The 18,404-nt window shown below is 47.8% G+C and overlaps 1 protein-coding gene across 1 annotated transcript in view; it reads right to left on the reverse strand.

Annotated features, from left to right (window-relative positions):
- The window catches only part of Chst10 (carbohydrate sulfotransferase 10), a 33,509-nt gene extending 16,837 nt beyond the window's left edge, over positions 1-16,672 (reverse strand). The window contains exons 1-3 of the mRNA XM_029482443.1: positions 16,424-16,672; positions 14,477-14,596; positions 3,006-3,137 (exon numbers count right to left, since the gene is read on the reverse strand). Of these exons, the coding sequence (XP_029338303.1) occupies positions 3,006-3,137; positions 14,477-14,498 (154 nt within the window). The 5' untranslated portion in view covers positions 14,499-14,596; positions 16,424-16,672. The remainder of the gene's footprint in view (positions 1-3,005; positions 3,138-14,476; positions 14,597-16,423) is intronic.
- Positions 16,673-18,404: the final 1,732 nt, after the last annotated feature.

Consider the following 18,404-nt stretch of genomic DNA (forward strand, 5'->3'; position numbering starts at 1 on the left):
AACTAACCAGTATCCCCCCCCCCCCCCAGAGCTTGTGTCTCTAGTTGCATATGTAGCAGAGGATGGCCTTGTCAGCCATCAATGGGATGAGAGGCCCTTGGTCTTGGAAAGATTATATGCCCCAGTAGAGGGGAATGCCAGGACCAGGAAGCAGGAGTGGGTGGGCTGGGGAGCAGGGCAGGGTGGGGGTATAGGGGACTTTCGGAATAGCATTTGAAATGTAAATGAAGAAAATATCTAATTTAAAAAAAAGAGTTTTTTTTGTTTTTTAAGAAATGGAGCTTCACTCTGAAGACCCCTGGGCTATGTTGCCTCCTGCAGGGATACCTGCAGGGGCCCTTGGTTCAAAGCCAAAACAGTTTGGATGCATATAAAATAAATGTCAGCATGAGAGAACATAGCCATGAATTTACAGACTCCTCTGATGTTTCTCAGCCTGCCTCAGGCTGAAAGGTCTCCTCTGACAGGGTCCCCAGAGGGATTATAGATGGAAGGATGGAGAAGCCTGCAGTGCCCCCAGCCCAGGGTACTTTGTGGTGGTGTCTTGGGTGTGCAAAACTTCCAGATTCCTCATCCCGTCCTAATCACTCAGACTGGCAAGATATTTTATGCACAAGTTCACTCAGAATCAAGAATGAAGCTAAGGGAAGACCTTTTTTTGTTATCTGACTGATACTTTAAGGACAATGACAGGTTCTCTGACTGCTGGTCTGAGTCATGACAGGGAACTCATAATTTAAGCCATGTGAGAGCAAAATATCCTTGTGACATCTTTCTTTACAGCATGCTTTGGGGTGACAGCATCCTCCCCTGAACTGCATGTTGGGTAAACAGAGCTAACACTACCTGGCTCTGAAGTCACCCAGGAGCAGTCTATTTGGCTACCCCACATGTCAGCGTGTAGAGGAACTGCCTCCTATCATTAACCTTAAGAAGGCCGAGCTGTTTGATGAGCTGAGTTAAAGAGTTTTATCTCGGTTAAAATGTTCAAGGCCAGGGCAGCAGTGTGGCTTGGTGGGTAAAGATGCCTGCTGCCAAGCCTGATGCGCTAAACCCAACCTGAGACTCAAACTGCAGAAGAGAACCACCTCCTACAACTTGTCCTCTGACCTCTAAGTAAAGGTCGACAGTTTTCTTCTTGGCTTTTTACCCTTAATGTCTCTTAAGGTTTTTGCCATTTCTGAGAGCAGTCAGCAAAGATCCGGCCATGTCCAGCACAGTGACACTGCCTTAACCAGAGACCGCTGGGAAGGTATTCCTTAAAAGCTCCTATCAGTGAATATTAAAAGGCAAGTGTGTATTTTTAATTCTTATTTTCCCTTTGTTGTTGTTGTGTGTTTTCTTTTTTGACACTGAGCTGGGTATGGTCTATCTGGTCTCAGAGGCTCAATGGATCCCAGCATGAGCTTCCAGAGTAGCTAGGGTAGAAGGTGTGTGTCACCGGGCTTAAATTATTCAACTAAGACTGGCAAACGTCTCACTGACGTAGATAGCACACACTGCCCTGTTTGTTTATTTGTTTGTTTGTTTAAAGCAAACTAAACTACAAACAATCACATGACCAACCCTTCCAGGCCTTCCCCACTAAGAGATAAGGTCAGGGTTCAGAAGTCACGTGCTATTCTCGGTGGCACGTTCTCTCTGCTTTTCAGCTGTTCCACATTTGGGACTGGTGCCCAACTCAGAAATATGAATTTCATCTGTCCTCAGCAGAGGATTACAGGGCCTGGCAGGTGACGCCTGTCCTTGTAAGAGGTCACCAATATTGACTGTGCTAAAACTGCTGAAGTCTCCTGACAGTGACAATGATGGAGCCTCTGGTTCCAAGCACCCAGTGATGGCCCTGGACATCCAATATAGTAAGTGTATCACCCCTTCACCAGGCTGTGCAGACCCCATCAGCAGTCTCCCAAGGACTTCAAGAAGATGGTGGGATTTGTAATGGCAGCCAGGTGGTGCCCTATGTTGAGTGTAATCATCCCTTAGTGCAAACCATGCTGAGGACCACAGACTGGGCTAACATTAAGTTTCCCTATTCCCCCTACATAACTGCTTAACAGTTTTGCTTCACCACAGGAAGAGGGAGACAGAGGAGATGGAGAGGGGGAGTTTGGGGTGCCCTGAGAATAGCTAGGAACACATCAGGAGTTCTTGAGGGTATAAAGCCATCTGCTCAAACTGCTATGTTACTGTGTTACAGACTACTACAGCCACTAGAAGTGGGAAACACTGCTGGTAGAGACAAGCCTCTAATGAGCTGTGAACCACGGAAGGATGCACAAGGCTCTGTGCTCCAGTCCCCTAGGAACTGCTTCTCTGGCCAATCTACACCACTAATGAGCCGTCCCCACAAAGTGTCCCCTCCTCTCCTCAGCTCCTGATGATGGCCCCAGAGGGAGGAGTAAAGAATCAGCTGGTGATGTCAGAGCAAGGCGTGCATCCATTTTGTAAGGGAACATTGAAGCTCAGGCTAAGGAATGCCAAGAACACACAGGAGAATCAGCTGGCCGAGACCAAATCTAGCACTCTTCATCCACCTCCTCTGAAAGAAAGTCTTAGTCTAACAGGGGAGACGCAATCTCACAGCAGAGCTTCACCATTCACATTTAAACAACTCTCCTTCCACTATGCTGAAGATAAGCATAAGTCCCATAGTATGAAACAGCTGACACTCCTGCAAGCGGAGCAATCGCAGATGTGTGTCTCAGGACATGGGGCTGACTGAGCCCGTGGCACTCCTTGCTACCAGGTGTTCAGAGGCACCCCAGGAAGGAAGCGTCTTTATCTCACAGGTGACCCAGTGGCATCAGGCATGAAGAAATCACCTCATCAGGAGGAACTCGCCCTAGCCATTTTCCTTCCCACCTCCCCTTGGTTGCTATCACATGAAGACTTTGGAAGCCACTTTGGTCAGGACAGCTACCCTCTATGCGTGGTGCCCTGGAGCAGTGATGGGAGAAGAACTCCATTAGCCATAAATCTACTCTGCCACAAAGCATACCTACCATCCGGGTCCTTAAAGGTCAACGTGATGAACTTGCTGGCCACCATGAACATGAAAATCACCCAAAAGCATGCAGCCAGCAGGAGCCACTGATGGTGCATGTTGTCAGACAGGGGCCATTCGATGATCCTTCCTGGAAGACACAAGGGAGATACCTCTGCCACTTCCAGCACTAAGAAGCGGTACAGCAACACAGGTGATTTCAATTAAAAGACCCAATGTCAATGTGAATACTACTACTTTGCTACAGTGGATATTTGAACTTGACAGTTAATTTAACATTTCGTACTTAATGAATACTACTGAAGGCCTCCCCCCCCCTTACGATTAAATCAACTTCCAACACCCAGTGGATGGGGAATAACAAGGAACAATTTCATCCCGGAATCCCCGAGACTTTGCTGCACTAGATCTGCCTCCTGAGTCCTGTCTCCCAGGTCAAAGTCACAAGAAGCTCATGGAAAGACCTGGAAGAATTGGGCCAGTAGGCCTGCCAAGGGGTAGAGGGCAATTCCTGCAGTGTAGACAGCATGCTGAAGCAAGCAGGAGACACTGTGAGTAAAACACTGGCTGGTGGACTTGGTGTATCCACACACAGAGAATCTAAGAAAAGTAACACCTTGTTTCTATAGTCAAAAGGTCCTTTGCCTTCAAGGACCAGTGGGGGTGGGTGCTTCATATTATCACCTGGGAGTGAGGTCCAGCACATCTGTTGGCCCTCACTCTCTGCTGCAAGGACACACAAGGGACCAGGGAGTCACCGTTAATCCTCAGCATGAGAGAGACAAACAACCATGTTTCAGTCAAGTGGCACTTCATGGAGCAAGATGAGGCCATGTTAAGAGACCAAACTGGGCTGTTTTCCACCAGCTGACTGTGGTAGGTCATCAATATAGACAAGAGAACTGGTCTCCAGCCTGCTGCTGCTAACAGTGGGTGATTTTAACGGTAGCTTCCCATCCCTTCCTAGTCACAGCTCAGCCAAGACCCAGAAAATAATAACCCTCCTTCTTTCCTGATGCTGTATTCAAGAGCTTCGCTGGGACCGGGCATCTGCAGCCCAGTTCCGTCCACAGCACCTGTGAGTGGTTTCTGACACCGTTTGAATACAGCTATGCCAGGGGGCTTGCTGCATCCCACACTGGGCACCTGTACCTTTCTAGGGTGTCTTGTAGGCACACTCAGGCACCCATGAGTGATGCCCAGCCTGTCTTCTGGGAGCTCCGAGCATGGGTACCAAACTATACAGAAATGGAGGAGTCCAGCTAAGTTTAAATTTCACATAAAAATGCATTTACAGGGTCTACTCAAACAAACACAATCTCTGTTTTTTTCTGTGCTTGCATATTGGGCCTAGTGCTTCTAGCACAGCCCCAGGCAAGGTTGTCAGAGTAAACACATAGAAATGTAACACGCTGTATTAAGTTTCTAGGAAACAATATATAAATTTTAGACAGCATTCACATTTTCTTTGTGTAAGAGAGAGAGAGAGAGAGAGAGAGAGAGAGAGAGAGAGAGAGAGAGAGAGCTATTTGCCTCTTCTGGAATGTAGATTTAACTGAGTGTCTGCAGTTCATCTGTTAGAATACAAGCCGAATCCCTCAACGGCTGCCCCAGTCTCCTGAAAGTCTTTCTCTCTCCCCTCCTCACTGGGGTGGCTCAGTGCAAAGTAGAATCCTAGACTTTCCTCTAAGCCCAGCCTCTGCCTGACATCAGGCTGGCTCTCGGGCTGCTAGCTCTCTTGATCAGCCTCCATACCCCATGCATGGTGCCTTCATCTAACCACAGTCTATGGGAAATGAAACTCTGCCAACAAAGGACATGTGTTGAGGTCTGGACCCGCCCAAGGCTTTCTCCCAGGCCCTGATGTATGGAGAAAGACCACAGTTTCTACTCTAAACCAGAAGCATGGTGGAGCCAGAAATGCCCTGGAGCCAAGGTTTTGAGGAAGCTGGGACTTTGGATCTTGAGACCCTGCCTCTTTCTACCCTTAGGGGCTTTGGTTATCAGTCCCCAAATTGCTGTGTGCTCAGTCTCTGACATCCCTGACGTATCCTGTGTCCTTGTGCAGCACTGACTAGCTTCCTGCTGACTCTGTCCCATTTTTTTAAATATGGTATAGTAAGACCTTCCTCCTCCTCCTCCTCTTCTTCTTCTCCTCCTCCTCCTCCTCCTTTCTGGTTATTTTATTTATTTACATTTCAAATGTTACCCCCTTCCTGGTTTCTCCTGCACAAACTCCCGTCGAATCCCCCCCCCCCATTTCCCTGCTCACTACCCTAGCATTCCCCTATGCTAGGGCATCAAGCCTTCACAGGACCAAGGGCCTCCCCTCCCAATGATGTCAGATAAGGCCATCCTCTGCTACATATGCAGCTGGAGCCATGGGTCCCTTCATGTGTACTCTTTGGTTGGTGGTTTAGTCCTTGGGAGCTCTGGGGGGACAGAGGGCACTCTATACTTCTTAATAAGCTTGTCTGGCATAAAACATGGCTTGTGAAAGGACCTGACCCAGGTCCCTATCTTCTTTCTCATCTCCTGGTTCTCCCACTTAGGACCCTGGCACTGAAGAATGACCTCCTGACCCAGGTCAAGCACCTATTCCCTAGTGCAGACCCTAGCAAACCAGGTTGACACCCCCTTTGTTACCCTTTCCAGATTACTCTATGTTCTTCTAGTGTGGTGGCTGGAGATAAGGATAGTAGTGTAATGGGGGGGGGTAGAGGCCAGGGCGAGTCTTAGTGAGCTAGGTGCAGAACAAAGGGACCTTTGTGCTGAATGACCCACTCTCCTGAGCCATGGACTGTGAGCAAGCGGACGCAGATGATGGACTGGGCTGCCCTTCCACTACACAGATTCGCTCACTCTGCCGAGGTCACAGGGGACACCCAGGCACTGCCCACTCTGCCTCTTGCTCTGTTCATTCCTCATGTACCTCCTGGGCATTCTTGTCTTTAAGCGCCCTCGTGCCTGGCATCGGACTCTGGGGGGTGGGGGTGGGTTATAGTTAAAGAATCTAATCTCAGTGGGAACTGGCCTTCTGAAGAGGTTTCATTTGTATTTCCACTGGGCACACACACACACACACACACACACACGCAGGGTGTTGCAGCAGGAAGCTGGAAAGCCCAGCCATGCCTGCCAAGCCCAGCCATGACTGCCCTGAAGCTTTCTTAAGTCAGCTCCCCGCCCAGCCCTGCCCCTGGCCCCGCCCCGCCTCCGTCCCCACCCCCTACCTGGCTGGGTGACTGCAGACAGGTTATGAATGGCTGTCTGGGCAGCAATCATCCCTATAACAACATTGCCATCTGTACATGTGCCAATGTCTTGGGGCACCCACAAAAGAGCCTGCTGTGGTTATCCCCAGACCTGTCACAGGACTTATAGACACGTCCAATGTGCTTTTTTTTTTTTAATCTTCCACAGAGTTTAATTTCCAGCACAATGTGTGTAGAACGTCCTTGGAGCTGACTTTAAGACAGTCCCTTCCCTTCCCAGCCCAGCTACTGGGCAGGCTGGGAAGAGGAAGAGAAGTATTTACAGGGCTCCTAGGTCCCTCCTGTCCACCTCACAGCTCACTTACTGTCCTCCTTAAGACACAAGGGGGCTCCTCAGGGGCATGAAGACTTGGAAATCTATGTGCACAAATGCTCACCCCTCTTCAAACTGGTCCTTTGAACATCAGCACCAAGTTCTTACCAGTGTCTCAAGAGCAGATGCCCAGGCTAGACTGCTGCTGGCCTATGACTTCATGTCTTGCTATGGGTTTTTTACAATTGATGTTCAAGGTCTGCCTCCATCACCATCCCACTGATGTCCCAACGTTGGTCTCTCTCACTTGGCAGCTCCTGTCTTTTGCTAAGCACTGCCTGCCACCCCTTCTTCCTCATGTGTTCAAGCCCAGGCCAACCAATTAACACACCAGCAACTTGAACAGTGTCTACACGAGAGGCTGTCGGTGTGATGCCAATCACTGACACTGGGACATCCACAGTCCTTAGAACTTCAGCATTACTTGAAATCAGATTATATTTTCTAAGTCACAGTATGTGCAGTGCTTGAATCATCATAAATTCACAACACGCTACTAATTTGGAGAGAGCTCGGCAGTCAAGAGCTTTTGCTGCCTTGCAGAAGAGCTGAGTTCGGTTCCCAGTACTAATTTCTGGAAGCTCACAATTGCCTGTAACCCCAACTCCAGGAGATCCTACCAATGCCCTCTTCAGGCCTCTTGTCAATACCTGCATGCACGTGTGCATACCCACACAGACCCAAACATACACATAAATAAAAATAAAATAAAATTTAAAAATGCTGATGGGGGAGTTATGAGATCATGCAGGAATCCAAAAACTCCAAATCTTAAAGAAAATGCTACGCTACACATGGCAAGCCGATTGGATAGAGCCAGTGTGGGCATATGCCATCAGCATGTAGGAAAACAGGACTGGAGTTGATCCTATTTGTTAATAAAAACAATATGCATACATGCTATGTGAAAGAATGTGGCCATGTGCTATGCACGCCCATAACACACAGAATAATCCCCTGAGACAGTGGAGGGAGAGCTATTTTTACTTTAGACATATTTGTGTTTTAAATTTTTTTCTTTTAGTAGCACATAACCTCACAGGGGAAAAAAAAGAGAATAAAATGTCAAAGAACGCCACCTATGCGGACATACCTAATGCTTCCATCTGCTGGCTAATGCTTTCTCCTTCACTAGTACTGACCATGGTTTTCTTACCATGGTAGCGTCGGGGAAAAGGAAGTAAGTACTTTTCTAACCAGGAAAAACGCGATGAGCCGGCAAAGTCAATGTGCACTGGGACATTTAGCAAATGCATACTTTTCTTCCTTAGTTCTTATTTGCTTAAAAAATGAGCAATTAAGCCTAAATTGCAGAGAATAATATAAAAAACACCCTTCCCAAACATCACACCATGGTTTTGTTGAAAATATTTGGGTTTCCTTTCAAGGGAACAGGGCGCTTGCTGTAAGCACGGTTGGAGTCCCTCCCTCCACGTGCCTGAGTTACTTTAATTTATTATTATTATTATTATTTTTTTTTTTTTTTTGGTTTTTCAAGACAGAGTTTCTCTGTGTAGCTCCGGCTGTCCTTGGAACTCACTCTGTAGATTAGGCTGGCCTTGATCTCAGAAATCCACCTGCCTCTGCCAAGTGCTGGGATTAATTTTTTTTTTTTTTTTGGTTTTTTTGAGACAGGGTTTCTCTATGTAGCCCTGGCTGTCCTGGAACTCACTTTGTAGACCAGGCTGGCCTCGAACTCAGAAATCCACCTGCCTCTGCCTCCCGAGTGCTGGGATTAAAGGCGTGCGCCACCAACGCCCGGCTGGGATTAATTTTATCAGACACAAAACCTCAGATGAGGCAGGTGGGTTTTTCCTCTGACAGGATAAACCTGGGAGGCAGTTGAACCAGGCTTTGTGAGGGAGAATGTACTGCCTACAGGGCTCATCAGAGAGGCACACAACAGCAGGCGAGACCAGGGAGGAGGAGACACATACCATTTAGCTTCCCACCTCATGGCCTATAGTGAGAAAACAGAATGGTTAACAGAGACACAAGGGGAAAACGCTGTGAGTCAAGGTAAGACAGTTAAAACACAAACCGGACCTGGGCTCCCAGATGCATACAATGTGAGCCAGCCAGTGCGACTACAGCCTGGTCCTCTCTCAAAGCTCTCATTCCTTTCGGTTCCTACGTTACTCCTCTTTATAACACAGGGCCCTTAGAAGTGAGGTGGCTGGAAAGTTTCCAGAAAAAGAAAAAAAAAGCCACACCTATGTTAACTGTTCTGATTTAAAACTTCAATGAGGGGCTGGAGAGACGGCTCAGCCACTGGGAGAGCACTGGTTGTCCTTCTGAAAGACCCGAGTTCAATTCCCAGCACCCATGTTGGGCAGCTCCCAGTCACCTGTCACTCCAACTCTAGGGGATCCAATGCCAAGGTCTGGTTTCTGTGGGCACCTGCACATGCATATGCAAGCACAGAGACGCAGGTGTACACAGAAACAATAAATTGTTTTAAAACAATACGCTCTGGTGTCTACGGAGAGCTGAACTGTCTCAGGGATCCAGGCAAATGCCCCTGGACTGTCTCCAGCACGATAAGTACTCACGTGCATCCTTGTGACTGTACAGTCAGACCCCTAGCTACCACCAACTGGGAGGCTAGCATCAGACAGAGACTTATAGCAGAGACTGCCCTACTCTGCCATAGATGATGCTGCTGTATTTGAAAATGGTCTTGATGTGTTTTTTTCTTCCTCTATAAAACTTGATGAAACTGTTACTAGTTAGAATGATATTTGAATCACTGTCTCCAGGCTACGGTCATTCATATTCATCCCTACAACAACTTCTTTTTTCTTACAACTTTCTTTAATGATTTATTTTTACGTACATGGGTTTTACCTGTGTGCATTTGAGGGTGTCAGATCCTCCGGAACTGGAGTCACAGACGGTTGTGAGTGACCATATGGTTGCTGGGAATTGAACCTGGGTCCTCTGGAAGAGCAGCCAGTGCTCTTAACTGCTGAGCCATCTCCTGCTCCCCAGAACAACTATTTCATATTTCCTTTGAAGTGACAGCTGTGTTTTACTTTATCTTTTTGGCATGAACATATGCTTGTGTATGCAAGTTTAATGGACAAAGTAATTAAAAGAGAGATCACTTTCCAATTCGCCATGAAAACATATGTTCTTTCATCCGATAAAATGGGGTTAGAGATACAACAGTCTCACATGTCCTCATGGAATCTCAAGTCTAAAAGACCCACAGGAAGTGGAAAGATGGTACCTGATGATGCAGGCAAGAGGTGGTACTATAAGAAAGTGCAGGAGGTTGTGACCTGGGCAGAAGGCCCTCACCAGAGGAGAGTAAAGGACAGGTTCCACGCCAGGGAACATGCTTTTGATTAACTTGAGAAGAAGAAAGGCTCACGTGGCTCAAGACTCAGTTGAGGCAGAGAAAAAGCGACTCAACAAACACTAGCCCTAAGAGTTCTTACAGGATCCCGGTTAATGATGTTGTTGTTTGCTTTGTTTTGTTTTTCCTGACATGGAAGAGAAACATACAGAAAAGGGGGGTGGTGGAGGTCTGATCTTAAATTTTGTTTTAAAGCCCAAAGATATACAGAGCAAATGTTCATTTGACAATGGTCCATTTCCATTTGTAGAGGGGGGGACGTTCTAATCAATATAAACCAACCTGACCAAGTGTGTGGTCTACACTTCTATCTCTAAACACCAGAGTGAGGTGCTGGGAGAAGCTCAGGCAGTCAAGTGCTTGTTGCACGGGGACCAGAGTCTGATCTCCAGAACCCACATAGTAGGGCTGAGCACGGAGACACAGGCTTGCAATCTCAGAGCTGGGGAGACAGGGTCAGCAAGGTCTCTGAGCATACTGGCTAGCCATCCTAACCTCAGCAGTGGACTCCAGGTCAGCGACAGAGAGAGCCAGTCTTAACCAAAGTCAAAACCAAAACAAGGGGCTGGAGAGATGGCTCAGTAGTTGCTGCTCTTGCAGAGGACTCCAGTTCAGTTCCCGGTATGCACATCTAATGGCTTACAACTGCTTCTAGCTCAAGTTTCGGGGGGGATCAGACATCCTCTTCTGAATGCCCCAGGGAACTGAATACCAATGGTACATATACACAAAAGTAAAATGAAATAAATTAAGTAAAAACCAAGGAATGATACCTAAGGTTCACCCCTGGGCTCACTATATTTGTGCACACATGCAAGCATGCCCCACCCCATCACACCAGTGAGTGGACTAGTGAAAAGACCCACAGTATAAAGTATGTAAGGTTTTCATGGGTCCTAGCTCACCATGGTATGATTTCTTTGCTGATTACAGCGATCACGGTTGATTACAATCTGGCTCATTAGTTGAGGCCGTTGGCTGTCAGTCTTGGCTCTATGTTAGAATCGTTACAGCAATCCTGATCAACAGCAATGCCCCAGGTATGGGCAAGTCAATGGAGGTGACGCCAAAGCAGGTTTCCAAGCTCTGCACAAGACTCTCATGAGCAGCTGAGACAGGGAATTGCTGGTCTAGCCACCCCCACCTCAGGCTTTCCTCAAACTCCAGTGTCCATGTGAATCCCCTGGGGAACTCGTTAAAATTCGAATTCTTGGTGTATGCCAGAGGAATGGCTACTCTCCCTCCATTTTCAGGACTGGTTGTAAAATCTCACAGAGTCACAGCAGTCCACAGATGCTCTGAATTAAGTGTGTTCTTGATCAATGGCTGAAAAACAGTTTAATTAGAATCTAAGACCATCTTCCATCACTGCCCCAAGTAGACTCTTTTCCAGCTCTCCTATCTATGGGTAAGTAGACACTGTAGAGTTAAGATTTGATGCCCACGGGGAAAGAAACCCTATGACAATGTGCCCTATTTTCTAAACAAAAAAGTACCCCCAATTCCTTCAGCCTCGCTTCTCTAAGTATGCCCTATTGTCTGAACTGTATCTCTAAACACAGATCTTCTCCCTGGGGCTTGCCACCATCCCAAACTGTGAAGGTGCAGGCTCACAATGTCCAGCTGCAAGGGGACTGGGACCTGGCATGCAGCTTTCCTTCAGGGCTCCACGAAAGGCTAGTGCTTCCCTGTAACTAGGTGATAAATAGCCTTTAAAAGGCCTGGCATTTGCTGTAATTAACTCCCCGTTGTTCGAGGAGCCAATACAGCCCCACTATGCCACTTGCAGCTAGCTAATGGTGGTGGCAGAGTTGAGCATGTCTCACACTGCTCTGGGCACAGCGTGCTCCTGCACACAGAGCCCCAGCCCCCTAGGAGCTGGCATATCCATCTTCAGAGCCTTCCTCCTTCCAGTCATTAAGTGGTACACAAGATGCCAACGAGCCAAGGGGTGGGCTCTGAAAACCCACACACAGAACTGGTGACTGTACAGAGGAAGAGAGCTGGGGAGAAAAGAACAACAGAGCCCATGAAAAGCCTGCACCTCTCTTTTCTCTCAAACAAAGGAGAGGCAGCACACATAAGAATGTCTGTCATCACCAGTGACAGACACAGTGCAGGTACCATCTTTGGATGTACCTTTCTCTCGCCTGCATTTAAAAAAAAGGGATGCCTGTAGATTCATTTGTCTCAGCTATCCATGTTCCCCTGTTGTTGAAGCACAAAGCCTCTCCCAGACTGATCCCATCCATCACATGCCAAGCTGGTTTAGATAACACTCTTTAAAAAGGTCCTGTGGCACACAGGCCCAGTCAACTCTCTTTATACAGGCTTTAGCCAGTCACTCATTCAGGAATACACCAACTGCCGTCAGAGGCCCCTGGAACACAGCGACAACACATGTTCCCTGCTCTAGTACTGAATACTAATAAGAGAGGTTCATGTGTTAGGTGAGAGATCTGTGCAGATCAGTAACTGGGAAGGGTCAGGGTGGGAAAGCTAGGGCCTGGGGGAGGAGGGGGGATAGAGTGGTGTTAAAAGTAGTGGTCATTCATTTCAGAGAGACAGATTTAGTGGAGAACATGCCTGCCACCACTCTCAACACTGGGCGTGCCCACTTGCCTGGGACACCATCTCTGGGCCATATCTAGGTAACTGGGAGCTGCTGCTGGCTATAGCATTCAAGGGTGGGCAAGCAGTCCACAGGACTGACAGGGCACGGCCATTCTCACCACGGACGGACTAGTTCGGGCAGCACCCTGATAACAGAGCATAAAGCTGGATCCTGGACTCCTGTTAGTTCTATAGGGTTCAGCTCTCTGGCAGAGATGAGATTTCTCAGTTCTGTTGGTGGTGCTCTGTACCCTGGTTCACTAGTCTGAAAGTTCTCAAAGGTAGGAAGAAATTATGTTGCAGTTAATTGAGTGAGGAATGACCTGGGTGTTTTGTCTTTGTTTTTCAGTACTAGTTTAAAAGACATAAAGTTACTATTCAGCAGACTGTTGCTTGCCCCCTAACCCCAGCATCTCCCTCTAAGCTTGAATACATTTTTATTACCCCAATTGACCCGCTGCTCCTTTTCACATCCTGCCAGGGCTCTGAGGACTTCTGGTACATACCACCAGCTCTTCACTCAGTAAGGGGCAGGCCTGCCATGCACTGCAGCTCCCGTTCAATGCAGCTTCTTTGCCTTAGTGCTGTGTGACTCCCAATTCTTTGATGTCAGCCTTTAAAAATGCACAGATTGGACCAGTGAGGTGGTTCAGGGTTAAATGTGATCAACAGGCCTGAAGACCTGAGTCCGATCCTTGGGATTCACACGGTGGAAGAAAAGACTGGCCCCAGCAGTTGTCCTTTGCCCTCCACATGCTGTGTCCTGACACATATATACTTGTAAAGACACACACACACACACACACACACACACACACACACACTCACACACACCCAGAGGCACAGATTCCTGACTGCACACATGCATGCCCAGGGTATGTGCAAAATAAATAAGGTAAAAGCGTGCACCAATTATAAACACCAGAAAAGAACAATCTGCCAGCCCTGAAGATGGCCCTGAACATTTTCATACCAAGACCGCATGCAGATTTCAGCTCCCTGTTTATAATGAATCCATCAACACCTGGGTGGGAAAAAAAACAACTGAACCTGCATCTTTGAATGCATACTCGGCTATAAGAAAGCTAATTTTGATTACAAACAAAAAACTGGTGACAGGAGAAATGGAGCAAATGAGGAAGAGGTGAATGGGAAGTCTAGGTTCTAGAATTCCGAAAGCTACAAGGAGGTCAGTGTCCCTCGTAAGCCGAGGGCGGCTGTGGAAGAGGTGGAGGCCGGGTCCTTACTCCATCACACCTCTGACTCCACAGCTACAATGCTGAACTTTTGCAGCACGCCCAGATCCAAAGGAAACCTCCCACAACCTGGTAATACCAAGGAGCTGCTAGGCTTGGAGGGACCCTGGGGAGAAGAGAACCAGACCTGAGGCCAGAACAAGGGGGATATTACCCGCCCTCCCATACTTTTCAATTTTGAATTGTGATGTAGCAGCAAATTTATCAAACTACAGCGTAGTAAGGCACAGAACAGTGTATGCATGTGTCTACATCGAGAGTTCTATCACAGGCCATTGAGCTTCTAAATTCACAGTGCATGATCTTCTGGATCGTAGTTCAGAATTCTCCTCTGTCTTTTCCGCTGCCGTCCTCCCAACCCTGCCTTAGAAGGATGCACTTGTGCTTGGATAGCAGAAGAAAACATCCTAACTCTGTCCAGTGAGAGATACAAGAGTGGTGGAGGCAGAAGCTTGGAGTAAGGGAGAGTGTCCAGAGACTGTACATCGGGTATGAAGCTAGCACTAGCTGCAATGCATGCCATACTACATTTCAGGAACCATTTCTGAGTGTGTGCGTACACAGCCATCAGCAGGGGTTTACGTCCCTGAGATGTCTATATCGGAGAGACAGGAGGCACTACAGATATTGAATAGCCATGATCTTAAATACCTGACGGGTTCACATTTTCCATCACGGACCATCTGCGGCCTGGGTTTGGAGGCGTCACATTGCCAAGCTGGACTTGTTCCTCTTGAGATTTACGGTCCCTCTGTCACTGTGTGGGATGGTCTGAAATAACAGTGAGAATTCAAGGCCATCCTCGGCTGCACAGCTTGCAGCCAGGACGGGCTGCATAAACCCCATCTCAAAAACAAAAGACCAAAACCACCCCTCAAAGTTAGGTCAATTTTCTTAATATAACTTAGTTTCTATGGGAATCAGTCAGTTGGAATACTCATGCATATTTTCTAGAACAGGTTCCTCACAAAAAGCAGGTAGCATCTGTATTTCTTGATAAGCAAGAATATATTTCAAATGTGGTATAAGAGCCGGCTATTTAAGAACCATCCCTGTGATTTGGTAAGAAAATTAAAATTATTACTGAAATATATTTTTATCATGAATCATCCAATTCCACTGTTTTATTTGCTAGATGTTGGGTAAGTAATTTTTTATACAGAACCATGAGTTATTCCAATGACAGATACACTCTGGGTTCTGTCAAGCCTTAGCATCTGGCAGATTCCAGACAACCGTCATTTGATAAATGAATAATGGAATAACCGTCAACCTGGTGGGATTAGAGAAATCATAGGTAGGGTTGTTGGCACAATAAACAAACAATGGCCTTTATTCTAAAAAAGGAAAACCTCAGTATTAAAATTAATGGTAAGTTCACCTCACATAGCTTAAGCAATTCCAGACTGTGTGATGAGAAAACTGTCTGGTTCGGAAGATCTCAAGTTCAGGGTCTTATATAGTCCTCTCTCCCCACTGTATTCCTGGCTCTCTCTCCTAATTCTTCAAAACTGACCCAAATATTACTGCAAGTGGCACAGAATACTTGCAAGTGTTTTCTGATGCTCTTTGTTCAACTTTGCAAAAACAAAACAAACAAACAAACAAAACTCTATTTTCCTTTCCGAGAGGGGAAGGCTTTCTTGAGAATTTCTTCTGTTCTTGAGGGTCAAGAGCAAACACGTGAAGATTTTTCTTCTCATCTTGAAACTCCAATTCTGCTTCAAGATAAACTATGTCCTAATTACCCTGGGGACCGCGGAAGGTAGACAGTCATTTCTCTCTGTGTCTTTTCCTTTTAACCCAGTCACTTAGAAAAGATGAAGTCGTGGCTAGTGATCAGCAAGCCGGAACGAAGCTGAGCTGTCTCATTTTAAGAACGTCTCAAGACATATCCTACTCTGGCAGTTCCAACAGACCAGCGCAAAAACCCAACTCCTTGTGGCTAACCAGAACCTGCCTGGCTGAGCTACTTTGTATTCGCTGCCCTGCCCTTTCCTGCCTTGAATAGACTTGGAGAATGAAAAAGCACCAGCCTTTGGAAAACCTGTTTCATCTTTCCAGCCAGAAAGTGCAGTAATTGATGCCTAGACCTCCAACTTCTGACAGACCTCTTGGTGAAGGTATGGGCCAGCAAGCAGGACCTGCTTGCAGGCAGAACTCCTTCCCCTAGCGCCCCGGGAGCCGCGCTCAACCGTGCGCTCCCTCGCAAAGGCTGCACAGGTTCCTCCCTCCAGTCCTCCTTCCCAGCACGCTCCTGGGACCCAAGCGGGAAAACATTCTCCTCTTTCCACCCCACCCCACATTTACAAACGCAAGTCTCCATCCCAGGGTGGCAAAAGGTAGACGATGGATGGTTCAAGTATCATCGATTCCATTCATCACTGCATCCAGCACAAGGACGCCGCCTCGTTGCATAATTAAGTGATGAAGGCTCTTCCCAGGAATCTCTCCATCCAGGGACGTCTTTAAGTCGCCACAGCACACACCGAGGTAGCTCGCTGAGGAAAACCGAGTCCACCACCCTTCAGTCTACCCGGCACAGGGGTGAGGGACAGCACTTCATTGAGACCCGCTACCCCCGAGTTCCCAGCTCACCCTCCGTGCATCGGCGCTCGCGCTCCTCCCAGCCGCTGGCGCTCTGCTCGGGCCTCGCGGGGCCTGTGGGCGTCCCCGGAGCCACGGAGGCGGGCTCTGCCCAGACCTCCGTGCCGCTACCCGCCTGCCCTCCTGCAGGGTGCAGGGGTGCAGCCACGCCGGAAGGAGGAAGCCGGGTGCGTGCGAGCTTGGGGTGCAAGACCGCCGCCCACTGCCGCCCGGGAGTGTGGGCCTGGTCCTGCGCGTCGTCGCCGCCACCGCTGTGCACGCGCGCGCGCGTCCACGTTGCAGGAAGCCAGGAGGACGCACCGCGCACCCACCATCCCAGGCCTCCTGGTCCCCATTGGCTCGTGGAGAAATTGTACAGATGCAGCAACCCAGCCGCACCGCGCAGAAAACACCTTGGAGAAAGCAAACGAAATCCAAAACTTAGGAAAATGCAACAATGTCAACGATAATAAAACACATAAGTAGATCAACAATCATTCTTTAAAAAAAAAAATTTTTTTTTAACCTGGGGAAAGGTCAGATCGCTTGAGCTTTGGTATAGTACAAATCTTTATTCTTCCTTAGTTATTTGTATTTGTTTCTATTCTGGGTTTTTTTTTTTTTTGTTGTTGTTGTTTTCTTTTTAAAAGACCATGCCTCAATGGAGTGCAGGCTTGCCTGGAACTCACTCTGAAGCTCAGGTTGGCCTCCAGCATGAGGCAATCCTCCTGTCTCAGCCTCAGGGATGCAGGGCATGGTAAATGCTAGGTACCATACCTTCCTCTATCCATAGATTTTTTTTTAAAAAATTACTTTTATTATTTTTATGTTTGCATCTCTGTGTGGGTGTGGGTGTGGGTGTGTGTACTTGAATATAGGGCCCACAGAGTCAGGAAAAGTGTGGGATTCCTTCCAGCAGGACTTAAGAGGGAATTGTGAGTTACCCAGTGTGGGTGCTAGGAACTGAACTCAGGTCCTCTGCAAAGGTGGTACCACCCCTTAACTGCTGTGCCATCTCTCCAGCCCCATTCATAGTTTCTTAACAACCCTGATTGGTTACCTGGGCATGGTGGCTCACTTTAATCCCAGTATAGGGAGGCAGAGGTAGGCAAATTCTTGAGTTCTAGTCCAGCCTGGTCTACAGAGCAACTTCCACCAGGTCCACTCAGAGAATCTCTCTCTCTCTCTCTCTCTCTCTCTCTCTCTCTCTCTCTCTCTCTCTCCCTCCCTTCCTTCCCCCCCCCACACACACAGAGAGAGAGAGAGAGAGAGAGAGAGAGAGAGAGAGAGAGAGAGAGAGAGAACTGGGTAAGAAATGTCTGGAGAAAAACGTTTACAAACTGGCAGGCAGGGTTGGTTTCTCAGTGAACTTATCTCAGAAGGAGTCATCTGCAGACAGGAAGCCTCCCCAGGAACACAACACAGACAGTGAATGGGAGATTGACCCCATAACCTGTGAAATTATCTCCAAGGCTGTTCTCCTGCCCACGAGTACTGGGCCAGGCTCCGAGAAGACAGCTTCTGTGTGATTCAGAAGTCCATTTTCTGTACATTTCACTCAGAAGCTGTGACTTTTAAAAGGCCCAATTTATGAAGATTATGACTGACTTTTGTCCTGACAATGGCTGGCCAGCCCTTGCCCACCTCACCTCCTGGCTCCTCAGTCCCTCCCTCATCTTGCCACCCCTCCTCTGTTCCCCCAGAACTTCTGGTGGGTCTTCCTCAGCTGGCCTCCTACCATCAGGCTTTTCCTGAGCCTTGACTTCTCTCTTACCTTCCCCCTACCCTGAGCCAGTCTCTTCCACATCCATTCACTTCAGACAGACAGGAGCCTCTCAGCTCTGCCCAATCAGGCTTAATTTCTGAGTATAAAAGGGGATCCAGCCAAGGCCACATTGGCAAATTCCTTGTGAGTTCTCTGCATCTCTGCCTCAATAAAGTTCTGCTAGCTTTTCTCTACTCTCCTTGCTGGTCATTCTTTGCAATGTTAAAA

The sequence above is a fragment of the Mus caroli genome, chromosome 1 (genome assembly GCF_900094665.2).
Source record: "Mus caroli chromosome 1, CAROLI_EIJ_v1.1, whole genome shotgun sequence".
Classification (NCBI taxonomy): Eukaryota; Metazoa; Chordata; class Mammalia; order Rodentia; family Muridae; genus Mus; species Mus caroli.